Source organism: Bubalus kerabau, chromosome 4 (genome assembly GCF_029407905.1).
Source record: "Bubalus kerabau isolate K-KA32 ecotype Philippines breed swamp buffalo chromosome 4, PCC_UOA_SB_1v2, whole genome shotgun sequence".
Taxonomy (NCBI): Eukaryota; Metazoa; Chordata; class Mammalia; order Artiodactyla; family Bovidae; genus Bubalus; species Bubalus kerabau.
The window spans coordinates 15,863,149-15,876,830 of NC_073627.1; the positions used below are offsets into that span (position 1 = coordinate 15,863,149).

Below are 13,682 nucleotides of genomic sequence, written 5' to 3' on the forward strand. Positions count from 1 at the left end.
TTAGGACTGTCTCAGTTTCGAGGGACTGAAACTTAGCTCTAACAAGCTTAAGCAAACAGGGGAGTTGACTGCACGGGCCGGGTGTCCCTGGGCCCAAGGACAGGGGTTGGCCAGGCATGAGAAGTGTTGGAGGCCAGGGTCTTAATCCCAGCTTTTCTGCCCTGTTTCTTCTCGGCCTTCTTTCTTCTTTATCTGTCTCTCTCTCATCCAGCTTTTCCACATGGAGGAAAACATATCCACAGAAACCTCCCGAGTTTAATTCCCTTTTCTTTTTTCTGAGTTTAATTTCTTAGTACTTCAGCCACCCAGATTGTTCAACCTGCTTCTGACATGATTCCCAAGACCTAAGAATGGTTGTTCCCAGGGTAACTGTGTGACAGAGGGATGGGGTTTCCACCTGTTGGCCCCCAGATACGCATACATGTTCCCATTTCATTTGGTCGACCTTACCCCCACCTAACTTAATCCCACCACCCCACATCAAGTTGCAGACCCATTCATTCCCCTTTGTCAGTGGAGGGAGCCCCTTGCCTGGGGTCCCAGGTAGCTCCAGCCTCAGTGGTCATCACAGGGCTGCTGTTCTCCAGGCCAGGTGCTCCAGGTGATATGTGTTCAGGTGTGAGCAGGTCCAGATGATTCTAGTCACCATCCATGCCCCATGGTCCAAAATAATTTTAGACAATTGGTGTACAAGACTTTGGATTCCGCCCAGGGCAGCCACCACGTCGGGGCTTCTGTTTTCCTAGCCAGGTTGTACTGAGACTGGTCTCCTACTTGCAGAAGTGGAGTTAAAAACAGGTTCTTCTCGGCCTTAAGGCTTAACCTGGAGAATAGATTCAGCAGGAACTGTAAGGCTTGCAGTTATTTCACTCATCCCAGGTAAGGGGCCCTTGCTCTGGGCAAAGTGGAGGGCGGGGCTTCTCCCCTGCAGGCCATATACAGGCAAGAGGTAGAGGAGGTTCTGGCAGCTGCTTGGCTCCTTTGCCTGGGGGTCTTCACATTGGAAAAGGAATGCAGGCAACTGGAGTGTTTGTCCCACCAGCTCAGGCTGCCCTGGAGAGAGCCATCTGTTTAAAGGAGATTAATTAGTGTCATCCTGGCTTTTACCAAGAGTGACCAGGTATTTCGGGGGTCAGGCTCCCATGCACAGTCTTTATGTTTCGTGCTAAGAGCCAGCCATACTGCTGTATTTTAAAAAAAGCATCTGTGCCAAAATTTAAACTGTCTCAGTGTAAGCAAGTTGTATTGGCCTGTTTTTAATTCAAGACTTGCAGGAACCAGCTGATTGGTGTGACAGTACAGTGACAAAGAAGAGAAAATCTCATTACAGGTGGCATTGCTGAGTGGACCCAGACTTCAGAAGGGAGTTATCCTAGGAAACCGTACCAGCTATTGCCTGCTTGTGCGTGTGCGTGCACACACACACACACACACACACTCACTCCCATGGAAACCATGTGGATGAGTGTACAGTTCCTAGCAAACCTAGAGGACAGGCAAGCAAAAAAAAAAAAACTGTCCAGTTAATTAATCCACTGCTGCTGCTGCTGCTGCTAAGTTGCCTCAGTCGTGTCCGACTCTGTGTGACCCCATAGACGGCAGCCCACGAGGCTCCGCTATCCCTGGGATTCTCCAGGCAAGAACACTGGAGTGGGTTGCCATTTCCTTCTCCAATGCGTGAAAGTGAAAAGTGAAAGTGAAGTCGCTCAGTCGTGTCGGACTCTAAGCGACCCCATGGACTGCAGCCCACCAGGCTCCTCCATCCATGGGATTTTCCAGGCAAGAGTACTGGCGTGGGGTGCCATTGCCTTCTCTGAATTATAACCACAGTGTACATTAAATTTTGGATTCTATAGTTTTCATGTGACAACACATACAAGTTTTCCTCTGTATTGTAGATTCTTCCAAGGGCCATTTTAATGATACATAATATTCCATTGACTGTTTGTGTCCTAATTTGTTTCAGCCATTTAGAAGTGTTCAGGTCTTTCCTGTTTTTTGTGTGTTTATAAATGGGTTTTGATGAGTATCATTGTGCAAAGAGCTTTTCCCATAGCTGGACTTAACTTCCTTAGGATGTAGAAGAGGAACTACAGAGTCAAAAGCATGAATACTTTTATGCTTTCCAGAAATATTGCACTAACTTATAATTTTCATTGCCAATCAATAGTGGATGAGAAAGTGAATTTCACTACCTTTGGTTATTTTCTGTAGAATATTTTTCAAATTCATTAAAGATAAAAGGTACATTTTAATTTAAATTGTATTTTTATTACATGAAGAATAATTTGGGTTACTATGGTGAATTTTTTAAAAATTATTTTTAATTGGAGGATAATTGCTTTACAATATTGTGCTGGTTTCTGCCATACATCAGCATGAATCAATCATAAGTGTACATGCGTCCCCTCCCTCTTGAGCCTCCCTCCCCATCTCATCCCTCTAGGTTGTCACAGAGCACCAAGTTGAACTCCCTGAGTCATACATTTTCTTGTATGATATGTCTCTCTCAAAATCTTGGTGTTTACTATTATATAAACTCTTTCTATAATGAGAGCTGTTTTTCCCATTTTGCTTTAAATATTTCCCCCAAATTCCTTGTTGTTGTTTGTTGTTGAGTCACTAAGTTGTGTCCGACTCTTTTGCAACTCCATGAACTATAGCCCACCAGGCTTCTCTGTCCATGGGATTTCCCAGGCAAGAATACTGGAGTGGGTTGCCATTCCCTTCTCCAGGGGATCTTCCCGACCCAGGGATCAAACCCAAGTCTCCCGTGTTGCAGGCGGAGTCTTTCCCACTGAGCCGGGTTCCTTGCCTTTTAAAGTGTGTGTCGGTGTGTTGGCATTCTCCTTTAGCATGGAGCCTTGCAAGATAACCAGGTTTCAGAAAGTAAAATATAACCAAGAGAAGGAACTCAAAGCTGAGCATACATACTTTCCCCATCTGTTTCAGTGGAGGCTGGCCTTAGACTATTTCAGAGTCCCCCATCCCTGACATGTTAGGTCATCAACCCTTGTGTGGGAAGGACTGCTGCTCAGATAGAATAAGGCAATCTGGTTCTAGTCCTAAACCAGCTGTTGTCCAGACACATGCCCTTGAGGGGAGCTTCAGCTGGTCAACCTCAGTTTCTTCATCTGTGACGTGGTGGATCTTAGAAGGAAAACTTTTCGGGTACGGGAGGGGCTGGTCTGTGGTTGTGCACACCCAAGATGAAGAATCATGTTGACCACATCGATGCTTGTACCTCTCACTGCAGGGTTTTGGGAGCCCCAGCACTGTGACACTTCCTGAAACCTTGCTGTTTGTGTCAACACTGGATGGGAGTCTGCATGCCGTCAGCAAGAGGACAGGCTCCATCAAATGGACTTTAAAAGAAGGTAATTGGGATTTGGTCCTGGGATGACATGGACATTTGCTCAGCTGCTTCCGAGGAAACATTCCAGAAAAAGAGAGAAACAGTTATACATGATTTTAATAAACTAAAAAAGGATAACAGTCAAAGAGAAGAGACGAAGTGTACACAAAGGGTATGTTTACAACTCAAATTGTGATTATCTGCTCAGGGCATCAGTTGAGACAAGCTTTATCTTTTTTATGATTATTCTTTTTTCACAGTTGTCTAGATTTTGTGTATAAATGGCTCTAGGCTTTTCTATGAATAGTTCTGGCTGGTTGGTCTTTATGAAGACATGCTACATTAATTTTTTTTAAGTTCTAATGATTAGAATCTTGTAATCATAATTAAAAGAAGCTATCTTCTCTAACCTCAAATTACTCATTTTGTTTTTATAGAGGCTAGAATAGCTGAGGGCTGTAGGATTTGACATTCATCCAAGTCAGCCACTTTATTAGCTCTGTACATTGAGGGAAGTGGAAGGCAGAGGCTGTTTCTCATTTGCTCTACCAAGCTTCCATTTATGATCTTGTGTTCCTGGTGATGGTGGGCAGCATGGACTCCCTACAGCTGGGAAATCGTATTCAGTTCCCAAAGTAATCTTCCTGGATAAAAGCCAGGCAAATCCCAGGATTGGGGGCTCTCAGAGTCATCTTGTTTATTCCATCCTATCGTAATTCTCCTTTGGCCATAAATTCAGGTCTGACTGGTATGTTCTCTTTCATCACTAAGCCATGACTCAGTATTCTCTTGAACACAGCAAATGTTTTTCCTTCATTAATAAAATGTTCCAAAACAGTGTTTTTAGTTGGAAATATATTAGCACATATCAGAAGGTCACACATCATCTTGTCCATTCAGCAGCAAACCTGGTTGCCATCCGCAGATGCTGGCAGGTAGGTAACCACAGACTGCCCTGCCTCACCTGTCTGGGCCAGCTTGGATCAGCAAGGACTTTAAGTGATGGAAAGGACCAGGTCCCTCAGGAGCGAGAGCCCACAGCAAGATGGGAGAGCCCAGTGTTGGCAGTGTGTTACTGGCTCTCCGAACATTATCTGTGCTTTCATGTTTAAGCAGTGTTCTTTATATTTCAGAATGTCTCATTTTGTCCAGAGATGAAAATCAACAAGTCACAAAAGGATTGAGATAAATATTTTTGCTGTTAAATATGAGGGCTGGTCCCTCAGTTCCAATATTCCCAGGCACGACATCTTTGCCCCCAAGCCACTTCAATTCTTCTGTTTTGCTTTTTCCCTGCGTGTATTGTTTTAGATCAATCTCCAGGTCTTAATTTCTGCAAGTAGCCTTGCCTATAGCCAGCAAAACTGTGCCCTGCCTTGTTTGTTACTTAGCCAAACATAAGAAACAATCTGTTCTCTCCTGTAATTTAGAGCTGCAAGAACCTGCCTCCTTTTACTTATTTGTTTGTTTATTTTTTAAAGATACTTTAACAATATTTGTTTAGCTGCCTCGGGTCTTAGTTGTGGCACGTGGGGTCTTTTACGGTGGTGCACGGGCTTAGTCGCCCTGCGGCATGTGTGATCTTAGTTTCCAGGGATGGAACCTGTGTCCCCTGCGTTGGCAGGAGGATTCTCAACCACTGGACCACCAGGGAAGTCCCTTGTCTCCTTTTAAGTTTAATGCAAGTTTAGAGAACTCGAAACTCTGTCTGTGAAAGCTACTGTATGGGGCACAAAGAGGAAAAAGACAGCCCCTACTCTCAAGGAGCCCACCGTCGGGAGGGAGACATGACAAGCACACAGAAGTTCAGCAGGGAAGCAGCCCTGTAACCACCGCAGAGAGGTGCTAGGAAGCTGTTCCAGCTGGGCCGGGAAAGGCTCCTTGTGCGGAGCTGAGCCTTGGAGGATGCATCACACTGCAGTCGGGTGGAAGCCTGGCAGGGAACAAAGGCACCAGTCTGGGGTGTGGGGACAGGTCTGGTTTGGGAGGGGCTTAGCGATGGAGGTGGAGGGAGGCAGACAGAGGGGATGTTGAGGCCTGTGGCAGCTCTGAGGCATTTGTACTTGAGGGAACAGGAAGTTGGGAGCCATTGACACGCCTGAGCAGGTGAGTGACTCAACAGGTGCTGCTGCTTCCAAATTAATCCAGCAGCAGTGTGTGCGACTAGAGATGGGAGGCAGACCTGAGGGAGGGGGGCAGGGAGAATGGAAGAGGTGGGAAGGATGAGAGGCCTGCCAGAAATAGAATCGGGGAACCCAGCAACTGGTTAGGTAGGCAGAGCAGGCAGGAGTTAAAAGACACGTGCGGGCAGAATTAGAGAAAGTTGATTAAGACCTAAGAATTTTAAGTAATGAAATTCGGTTCGATTTAATTCAGTGAAATTTCAGTTATATTCTAAGTCTCATCGTTTTTCTGAGAATAAATTGGCTGATTTTAGCTAAATTCAGCCCTGGCTAATATTGGTAGCCACCCCCTGCCTTTTTTTTTTTTTTTTTGGCTGTGTAGCTTGTGGGATCTTAGGTCCCCAATCAGGGAGTGAACCCATTCCGTCTGCATAGGAAGCATAGAGTCTTAACCACTGGACCACCAGGGAATTCCTTCTCTCTCTGTATATTTTTATACAAAGATTAAAGATGGTAACATATAGAGACCCTGAATTTTTAATTTAATTTTAATCTTGCAATTATAACTAAAAATTTCAAAACCATTAATACGTAAGTATTAATGAAAAAAAACCTCTAAGATCATGACATCTGGTCCCATCTCTTCATGGCAAATAGAAGGGGAAAACATGGAAGCAGTGACAGATTTTCTTTTCTTGGGCTCTAACATCACTGCGGATGGTAACTGCAGCCATGAGATTAAAAGGTGCTTGCTCCGTGGAAGGAAAGATATGACAAACCTAGACAGAGTATTAAAAAGCAAGTGACATCAGTTTGCTGACAAAATTGCATGTAGTCAAAGCTATGGTTTTTCCAGTAGTCATGTATGGATATGAGAGTTGGACCATAAAGAAGGCTGAGCACTGAAGAATTGATGCTTTGAAATTGTGGTGCTGGAGAAGACTCTTGAGAGTCCCTTGGACGGCAAGGAGATCAAGCCAGTCACTTCTAAAGGAAATCAACCCTGAATATTCATTGAAAGGACTGAAGCTGAAGCTCCAATATATTGGCCACCTGATGCTAAGAGCCAATTCTTTGGTTTTCCAACCCTGATGCTGGGAAAGATGGAAGGCAAAAGGAGAAGGGAGCAGCAGAGGATGAGATGGTTAGATAGCTTTACTGACTCAGTGGATGTGAATTTGAGCAAGCTCTGGGAGACAGTGGAAAACAACAGCAATGATACATAAGTAGATTTATAAATGTATCCAGCTACTCTTCTAGACCCTGAAAATACAGCAGAATCCTTGCCCTCATGGAGCTTTCATTCTAGGGGAATCAGATAAGGAGATAAAGTACATAGTGGTGATAAGAGCTGTGGAGGCTGCTGCACCAGTCCAGGCAGGGCAGGTTGCGGGCTTGGGCCTGAGTGGCCACAGTGAGTCAGATTGAAATGGAAGAAACTTGCTGATGCAAACAGACACCTCTAAGGCATCAAACTGGGGTTCTGCAGAACACTTACCTATTATTCCATTTTGTGCTTTCCTAACTGTTTACTTTTTTCAGGGACCGAGAAACTGGGAGTGGTGTTTTTTTTTTTTTTAAATTTCTATCCACAGGATGGTTTTGGCAGGTGCTTTTGTTCCTCAACCAAACATGTGTTGCTGTTCCCAGAAATGGAGATTTCTCACATCACAGCAGCAAACTCCACTCAGTACAGAAAACAAGTTCTGTTTGTTTTCGGAAACAGATTTGAGTCCTGGCCTTTTCCCGTAGGTGTGACCCCAATAAGCTGTGGTTTTGTACCTGCAGCAGCCACTGTCTGTGTCTGAAATCTCACCACTGAACATGACTGAGTGTGTTTCATTTCTGTTCTCCCAGCCCAGACACAAACCGAGAATGTCGCTGTCATGTTCTGGGTTAGATTCGTGTCACAAAGCTTGCCTTGGCCTGGTGGAGATAAAGGACTCTCTTTGGTATTGCCATGGCTGATGAGTCTGACACTCAAATCTTCATCAAACTGCAGATGGTTCTGTAGCAAACCCCACTCCCATTCCCTTCCATCTCCTTTCCTGTAATAATAGGTCCAGAGGACTAGGTCTTACTTAGAACCATATCTTTAAAAAAACAAACATTTATTTATTTGGCTGCTCGGGGTCTTAGTTGTGGCACACAGCATCTTTTAGTTTCAGCATTCGAGCTCTTAGTTCCGGCGTGTGGGATCTAGTCCCCTGACCAGGGATCGAACCCAGGCCCCCTACACTGGGAGTGTGGAGTCTTAGCCACGGGACCACCAGGGAAGTCCTTAGAACCATTCTTTACTAACTATAGAAATATGCTACCCTTGTAGCCAGAGAGGTCCAAACTCCTGAGATGCCCCCTAAATGGTTAATATTGGGGATTTCTTATGAGGGAAGGATTAAAAACAAAATTAGTTATTTGAAGCCTGAAGAACATCTTCTCCTGTGAATTTCCAACACTGTACCTCTGTTCATAGTTCCTACCTGTGCTGACAGTTATGGGCCACCCAGGCTAGAAAAGAGCGATGCTCTGCTCCTTGGTCACCAGTCCCGCCACGTGGACTCACGGAGGGTCTCCCAAACCTGACCCCTCCTCCTGGTCCCCCTTGCCAGTGTCTTAGCCCAGCTCTCAACGTGCACTTCCTGGATCCATGCAGCAGCTTGCTGACCACCATCCCCGCTGCCCGCCTCACGCTCCCCATCACCCAGCACACGGCTGGTGGACACACCCTCTGAAACGACTGCCCAGACCACGCTGCACCCCTGCTGAAAGGCGTCGCTCTAGGTGTTGTCCATCACGGTGCTACTCCGCGTGTGGTCTGCCCACCCATGTTCCTCACCCATGAGGAGAGAAGTACCAAAGGGAGCGGAAGCCTCATTCCTGGGGGTTGGACTTCTCAACAGTTGGCCCTTCCCCACAGTCAGCTGGAGAAGCACCGGGCCCCAGGGTGAGGTCGAAGCTCCTGATCACGCCTGTCAGCCCCTTCACAGTCGGGCTGTCACCCACCTCTCCAGCCTTGGCTGCCCGTTGCCACCAGCTCTTGGAGACACGGGGCCTTTGCTTATGGCCTCTCCCCACCAGCAGCCCGCAGTGTTGCCCAGGCCCCCTTCCATCCATTAAGACCCCTTCACAGCTCACCTCCTGGACTGCTGTGCAGGGTGAACCCCTCCCTCATCAGGCGCCAGAGGAGCTCACTGAAGCCTCTGTACCGGCACTTCCTGCTTCCTGTGAATTTTTGGCTATGTTTGTCCTCCTAGTGGATTTCTAACTCCTTGAAGGAGGGGGTCTCAGTAAACTTCTAAGACACCCAGTGCCGGCTCAGGCCCCAGGGAGAAGCGGGCGAGGCGGGCTTTGCCTCCCCAGGATCCGTCATGGAAGTTTCCAGTTCCAGTTTCTGATCTTGAGCTGCACGTGGCTTTTCATGACTTTCTGCAGTTGGTTTTCTCTCCTGTTCTTCAGGCAGGGTTTGTGTTCCCCTGGAGTGTCAGCAAGCCACCCTCAGAGGCTTGAGAGAAAACTCTGTGTGACACTCAAGAGAAGGGAGGTTGGGAAAGGGGGCAATGTTTTATTAGTAATTCTAATCTATTTTCTCTTATGGAATTTTCTAGGCTTAAGATATGCCATCACTGCCTTTCCCTAATTGCCCAAGCACAGAAAAGTGTTTATTTGTTCTCCATTGTTTTGGAGGATAAAAATTAAGTTTCTGAGAGGGGCTGAGAGAGAAGCCTTTCTGCTTTTGAGTCTCTTGAAAAAGTATTTTCTTTTTTTGAGTGTTTTGCTTTTTATCAAGAGAGTCTAAACATACACAGACAAAGAGATGATGATCTAATGAACACTCTTGTACCCATCACCCAGCTTCAGTGAGCACCAGCTGGTGCACAGCCTCGCGTATCTGCCCCCATTCACGTCCCTCCCACAGGCCTGGGGTTTGCCTCAGAGCAATATGTCTCATGGCATGGAAGGGCTCTTGGAAATAGTGGTCATGGGACGTCCCTGGTGGTCCAGCGGTTAAGACTCTGTTTCCATTGCAGGGGACTCAGATTCAATCCTTGCTTGAGAAACTAAGATCCCACATGCTATGCAGCATGGCCAAAAAAAAAAAAAAATAGCGATCGTCACACACAGTAGCATAGATTTCAGCTCCCACGGGCATTCTCTGCAGCGTTGCTTGGTGTGTTTCGGAATACAGTTGTGAATACTGAAGCTCAGGATAAAAGGCCAGTTTTGGCTGTGACTTATTTACCATCCTCTTACTTGCCTTTGGGTGAACACTCTCATCGCTCCAGAATTGAACTCTGTGAAGTTAGTGACATCCTGAGAGGCACTGGGGCAGAGTCCCAAGCACTAAGTCGTCTTGTCCTCCTTCACAGTTGGTTATAGCTTGAATTCCTTCACGGTTGGTTGTAGCAGGGTATGTTTTTCGGCCTGAGTTACTTCCGCCAAGGCAAGGATGAGTGAGACCTTAGAATTTGACAGCCTTTGGTACCATGGCTGGTTTTTCAGATTATGTTGGTATTTCTACAGGATTCTCTTCATCAAACATGACATTTGGTGACTTGCAGAGATTGTCGTCATTTGGTTGCTAAGTCATATCTGACTCTTTTGTGACCCTGTGGACTGTAGCCCGCCAGGCTCCTCTGTCCATGGGATTCTCCAGACAAGAATATGGGGGAGGGTTGCCATTCCCTTCTCCAGGGGAGCTTCCTGACCCAGGGTTCAAACCCAAGTCTCCTGCTCTGGCAGGTGGGTTCTTTACTGCTGAGCCACCAGGGAAACCCCTTGTAGAGATTACCCTGAAAGCAAGCTTATGACATCCTCCCCCTAGTTCTGATAAAATTTGGAATTTCACTGTGGATTTTAAGAGCTTCTGAGCAGAGATCTATTTTAAAACGCTCTTGTCATGAAAGCTGAACCTTGAGGAAACTTTTAGACTTGCTGCCCTACAACTTGGACCTGACAACTTTCATGGGAGTTTAGGGCACAGATTACCCAAGTTCCTTCCCTCTGGAGGAAGGAAATGAGCCGCCGTTGGGGAGAAGGAGTCCCTAATTGGTTCACTTGAGTGCATGGACCATATTGAGGAGACTTAAGTTTTGAGTTAAGGTGCGGGAGTGGTGAATGACCTTGTTTCTACCAATAATTTTTATTTAAAAAAAAAGGGTATTAGACCCTTAAGCATTTTCTTGAGGGAATGGCAGCTTTTTGCATGCAGACTAACCAAGCTAGCTTCACTGTCAATTGGGATTAAAATCTCCATGTCCTCTTAAACTCATTCCATTTTTTCACTTCATTTTTCTGATTGGGACTAAGTCCTGTTGATGTTTTTTTTCCCTCCTGTTTGGTTCTGACCACCCCTCCTTTCCCCACCCCACCCCCAAACTGTCTCAGACCGTCTTACTGGGGTTACATTGCCTTCCTCACTACCCATTGGTTTTTTCTTTATTTGTTTTCTTCTTGCTGTTGCTTTTTTGGCTGCACCACATGACATATGAAATCTTAGTTCCCCAATCAGGGATTGAAGCCTCTCAGCTCTGCGCTGGAAATGCAGAGCCCTGACCACTGGGCCACCAGGGACATCCCCCTGGCTACCCTCCCTTTGTGCTTCCTCCTCCTCTCTCACATCCCCTTTTGTCCCCTGGTGCCTGCCTGTCTTCACCTGCCTTCAGAGTCTTGTACCACGTTTCTCTTCTTCTCAAACGCCTCCAGCTGCTTCCTCCTAGTGCCCACCACACCACATCCCAAGCTTTCACCCCTTTCTTCTCCACAGTCTCCCTGCCTACCGTCCACCCTTTCCCGTTTTCTCCTAGAAGGAAGGAGGCACTCAAAGACTGGGTATACGGGGAGGCTTCCAGGGAGCATAGAGCAGCTGGGGCTTCATCTGTGGCCTTTCAGTCCTTAATCCCTTTCAGGAGGGCCAGCCCAGGGCATTTCTGGTCACTGCTAGAGGTGCACTGAGAAGGGTCTGGTTTGCAGAGTTTCTAGCCAACAAGACGTCTTACTTGCACCTGGAGAGGTCTTCCAGTCAGAGAGGAGGCTGGTTTGTGTCTTTTAATATTTACTTATTTGTTTGGCTGCATCAGGCCTTAGTTGCAGCATGGGGGATCTCTCTTGCATCAAATGTGGGATTTCTGCTCTTGTTGTTATAGTTCACAGACTCTAGGTGCAGCATGCAGGCCCTCTAGTTGTGGCTGGAGGGCTTAGTTGCCTTGCAGCATGTGGGATCTTAGTTCCTTGACAAGGATCAAGCCCACGTCTGTGGCATCGCAAGGCGGACTCTTAACCAATGAGCCACCAGGGAGGTCCTGAGGCTGTTTTTTGTCTTTGATATTTATTCAGCTGCATCTGTGCCTAGCTGCCACGCGCAGGGTCTCAGTTAGGTCACATGGAATCCTTCCTTTCGGTGCCTGGACTCTACCTGCGGCTCTCGGGCTCCAGAGCGTGTGGGCTCGTAGTTGCTCTGAGGTGTGTGGGAACCTTAGTCACGACCTGGAACCGAACCCGAGTCCCCTGCTTTGCAAGGCAGATTCTTAACCACTGGACCACCAGGGAAGCTCTGGGGCTGGTTTTAAATGCAGGCTGCGTCAGGGCAGCGGGGAGGTGGTGCTTTGGAAAGAGGGTGAGAAGGAGCAGGGCAGTAAAGCCCACACCCACCTACATTCCACCGGAGAAGCAATGTGTTCCAGAAATATTGGCGCTCATCTAGGGACGAGGAAGGATCCCATAGGGCTCCTCGAGCTCCAGTCAGATGGGCAGCCTGTTCTTGCAGCCTCTGTAATCAAAGTGATCTGATTTCTTCCCACGTGAGAGTGAGTCGGCCCAGAGTCACCTGCAGAGAGAGGCCATCTGCCCCAAACTCTGGTCTGAAGCAGTTAACTCAAATGGTGACTGACTTCACCGGAGAGATTTTTCTGTGTTGAGGGAAGCTGAAATGGTGCTGACAGGGTCCTTCATGCTCCTCCCCTGGGCTTCTCTTCTCACCTCCAGCCCTGGGACATTATAGGATCAGGCTGTCAAGGTTCATGCTACAGCTGAGGGTGGGCAGGAAGAACAGGTCTTTCTTTGCAGACCCTCCCCGCCACATCCTACCCTACCCCCTCACCCTTCCACTCCCCTCCCAGAAAGGTATTCCTTAAATAGCTCTCTTTTTTTTTTTTTAGCTTCTCTTCTTAAATTTTTTTTTTCATTTTAGAAAAACTTCAACATATGCAAAAGTAAAGAGAATAGTATGAAAGCCTCAGATATCCAGCTTCAGTGACAACTCACACATGACAGTCTGCTCCCCCATCTCCATCATTTGGAAGCAAACGCCATATCATTTTTTTCCCATAAATTTAAATAATTTAAGTGTGAGTGAAGAAACAGAGCTACACCTGGGCAGCTCTTTTTTGCTTTTATCATGTAGGTTTCTGTGTGGAAAAGCCCTTCTCATTAAGATAAACTTATCTGAGTGACTGCATTCCATGTGCAATATTGGATATCTTAAATTATCGACTTCCTTACATTCTGCAGACAGCTTTACCTGCTGAGTAGGAGGGGAGCAAAGACCCGGGCAGCAGTTACACAGGAGTGCACGTTGTGATTATTCACTGAACTGTCATAAGCCCCAGGCACTTTCCCATGTGTATTTCTCAAGAAACAAAATAGATGGTCCCTGCCCTACAGAGTTCTTAGAATTCAATCCAGCCCCCAGATCTTTGAGAACCAGAGAGGCCACATGCAATTAAGTACCTGTCGCCTGAGAAATGTGCTAAGCGCCAAGTGCAGCGGGCACTCAGTTTCTGATTTCCTGGAGAAAGGGGCATTTGCAGGCCGGGCAGAGGTGGACGGAGCTGGGGCCAGTGATGGTGACCTCAGAGACAGACAGGAAGGCACGGGCTGGGTTCTGGAAAGAGTTGCGATGGAGAAGAATTAGGCCCAGGTTTTGCAGAGCCTTGAGTGCTGAAGGCCTGTGGTTCCGCCATGTGCTGAGGGGCCCTGGGCACACAGTCAGCTCTCAGGACATGGAAGCTAAAGTTTTAGGCTTTAAGAGAAACACAGCAGTCCCCACAAGTGTTGAGCCCTAGTAGCTTCGGCGTTAGATTGCACTGCTTTCCTTTCAAGAAAGTGTCTGCCCAGCTGAGTTGGGGGCCTTTGCTGTGACGCATTTCAATTGCCACTGGAGGGAATTCCAGCATTAGGGCTCCAAGATCTCGCTGCCAAGAGCATGG

At 47.0% G+C, this 13,682-nt stretch overlaps 1 protein-coding gene across 1 annotated transcript in view; it reads left to right on the forward strand.

The window, feature by feature from the left end:
- Positions 1-13,682, forward strand: part of ERN1 (endoplasmic reticulum to nucleus signaling 1) — an 83,063-nt gene that overhangs the window by 26,245 nt on the left and 43,136 nt on the right. Inside the window, exon 2 of the mRNA XM_055575515.1 lies at positions 3,257-3,377. Within this exon, the coding sequence (XP_055431490.1) occupies positions 3,257-3,377 (121 nt within the window). The remainder of the gene's footprint in view (positions 1-3,256; positions 3,378-13,682) is intronic.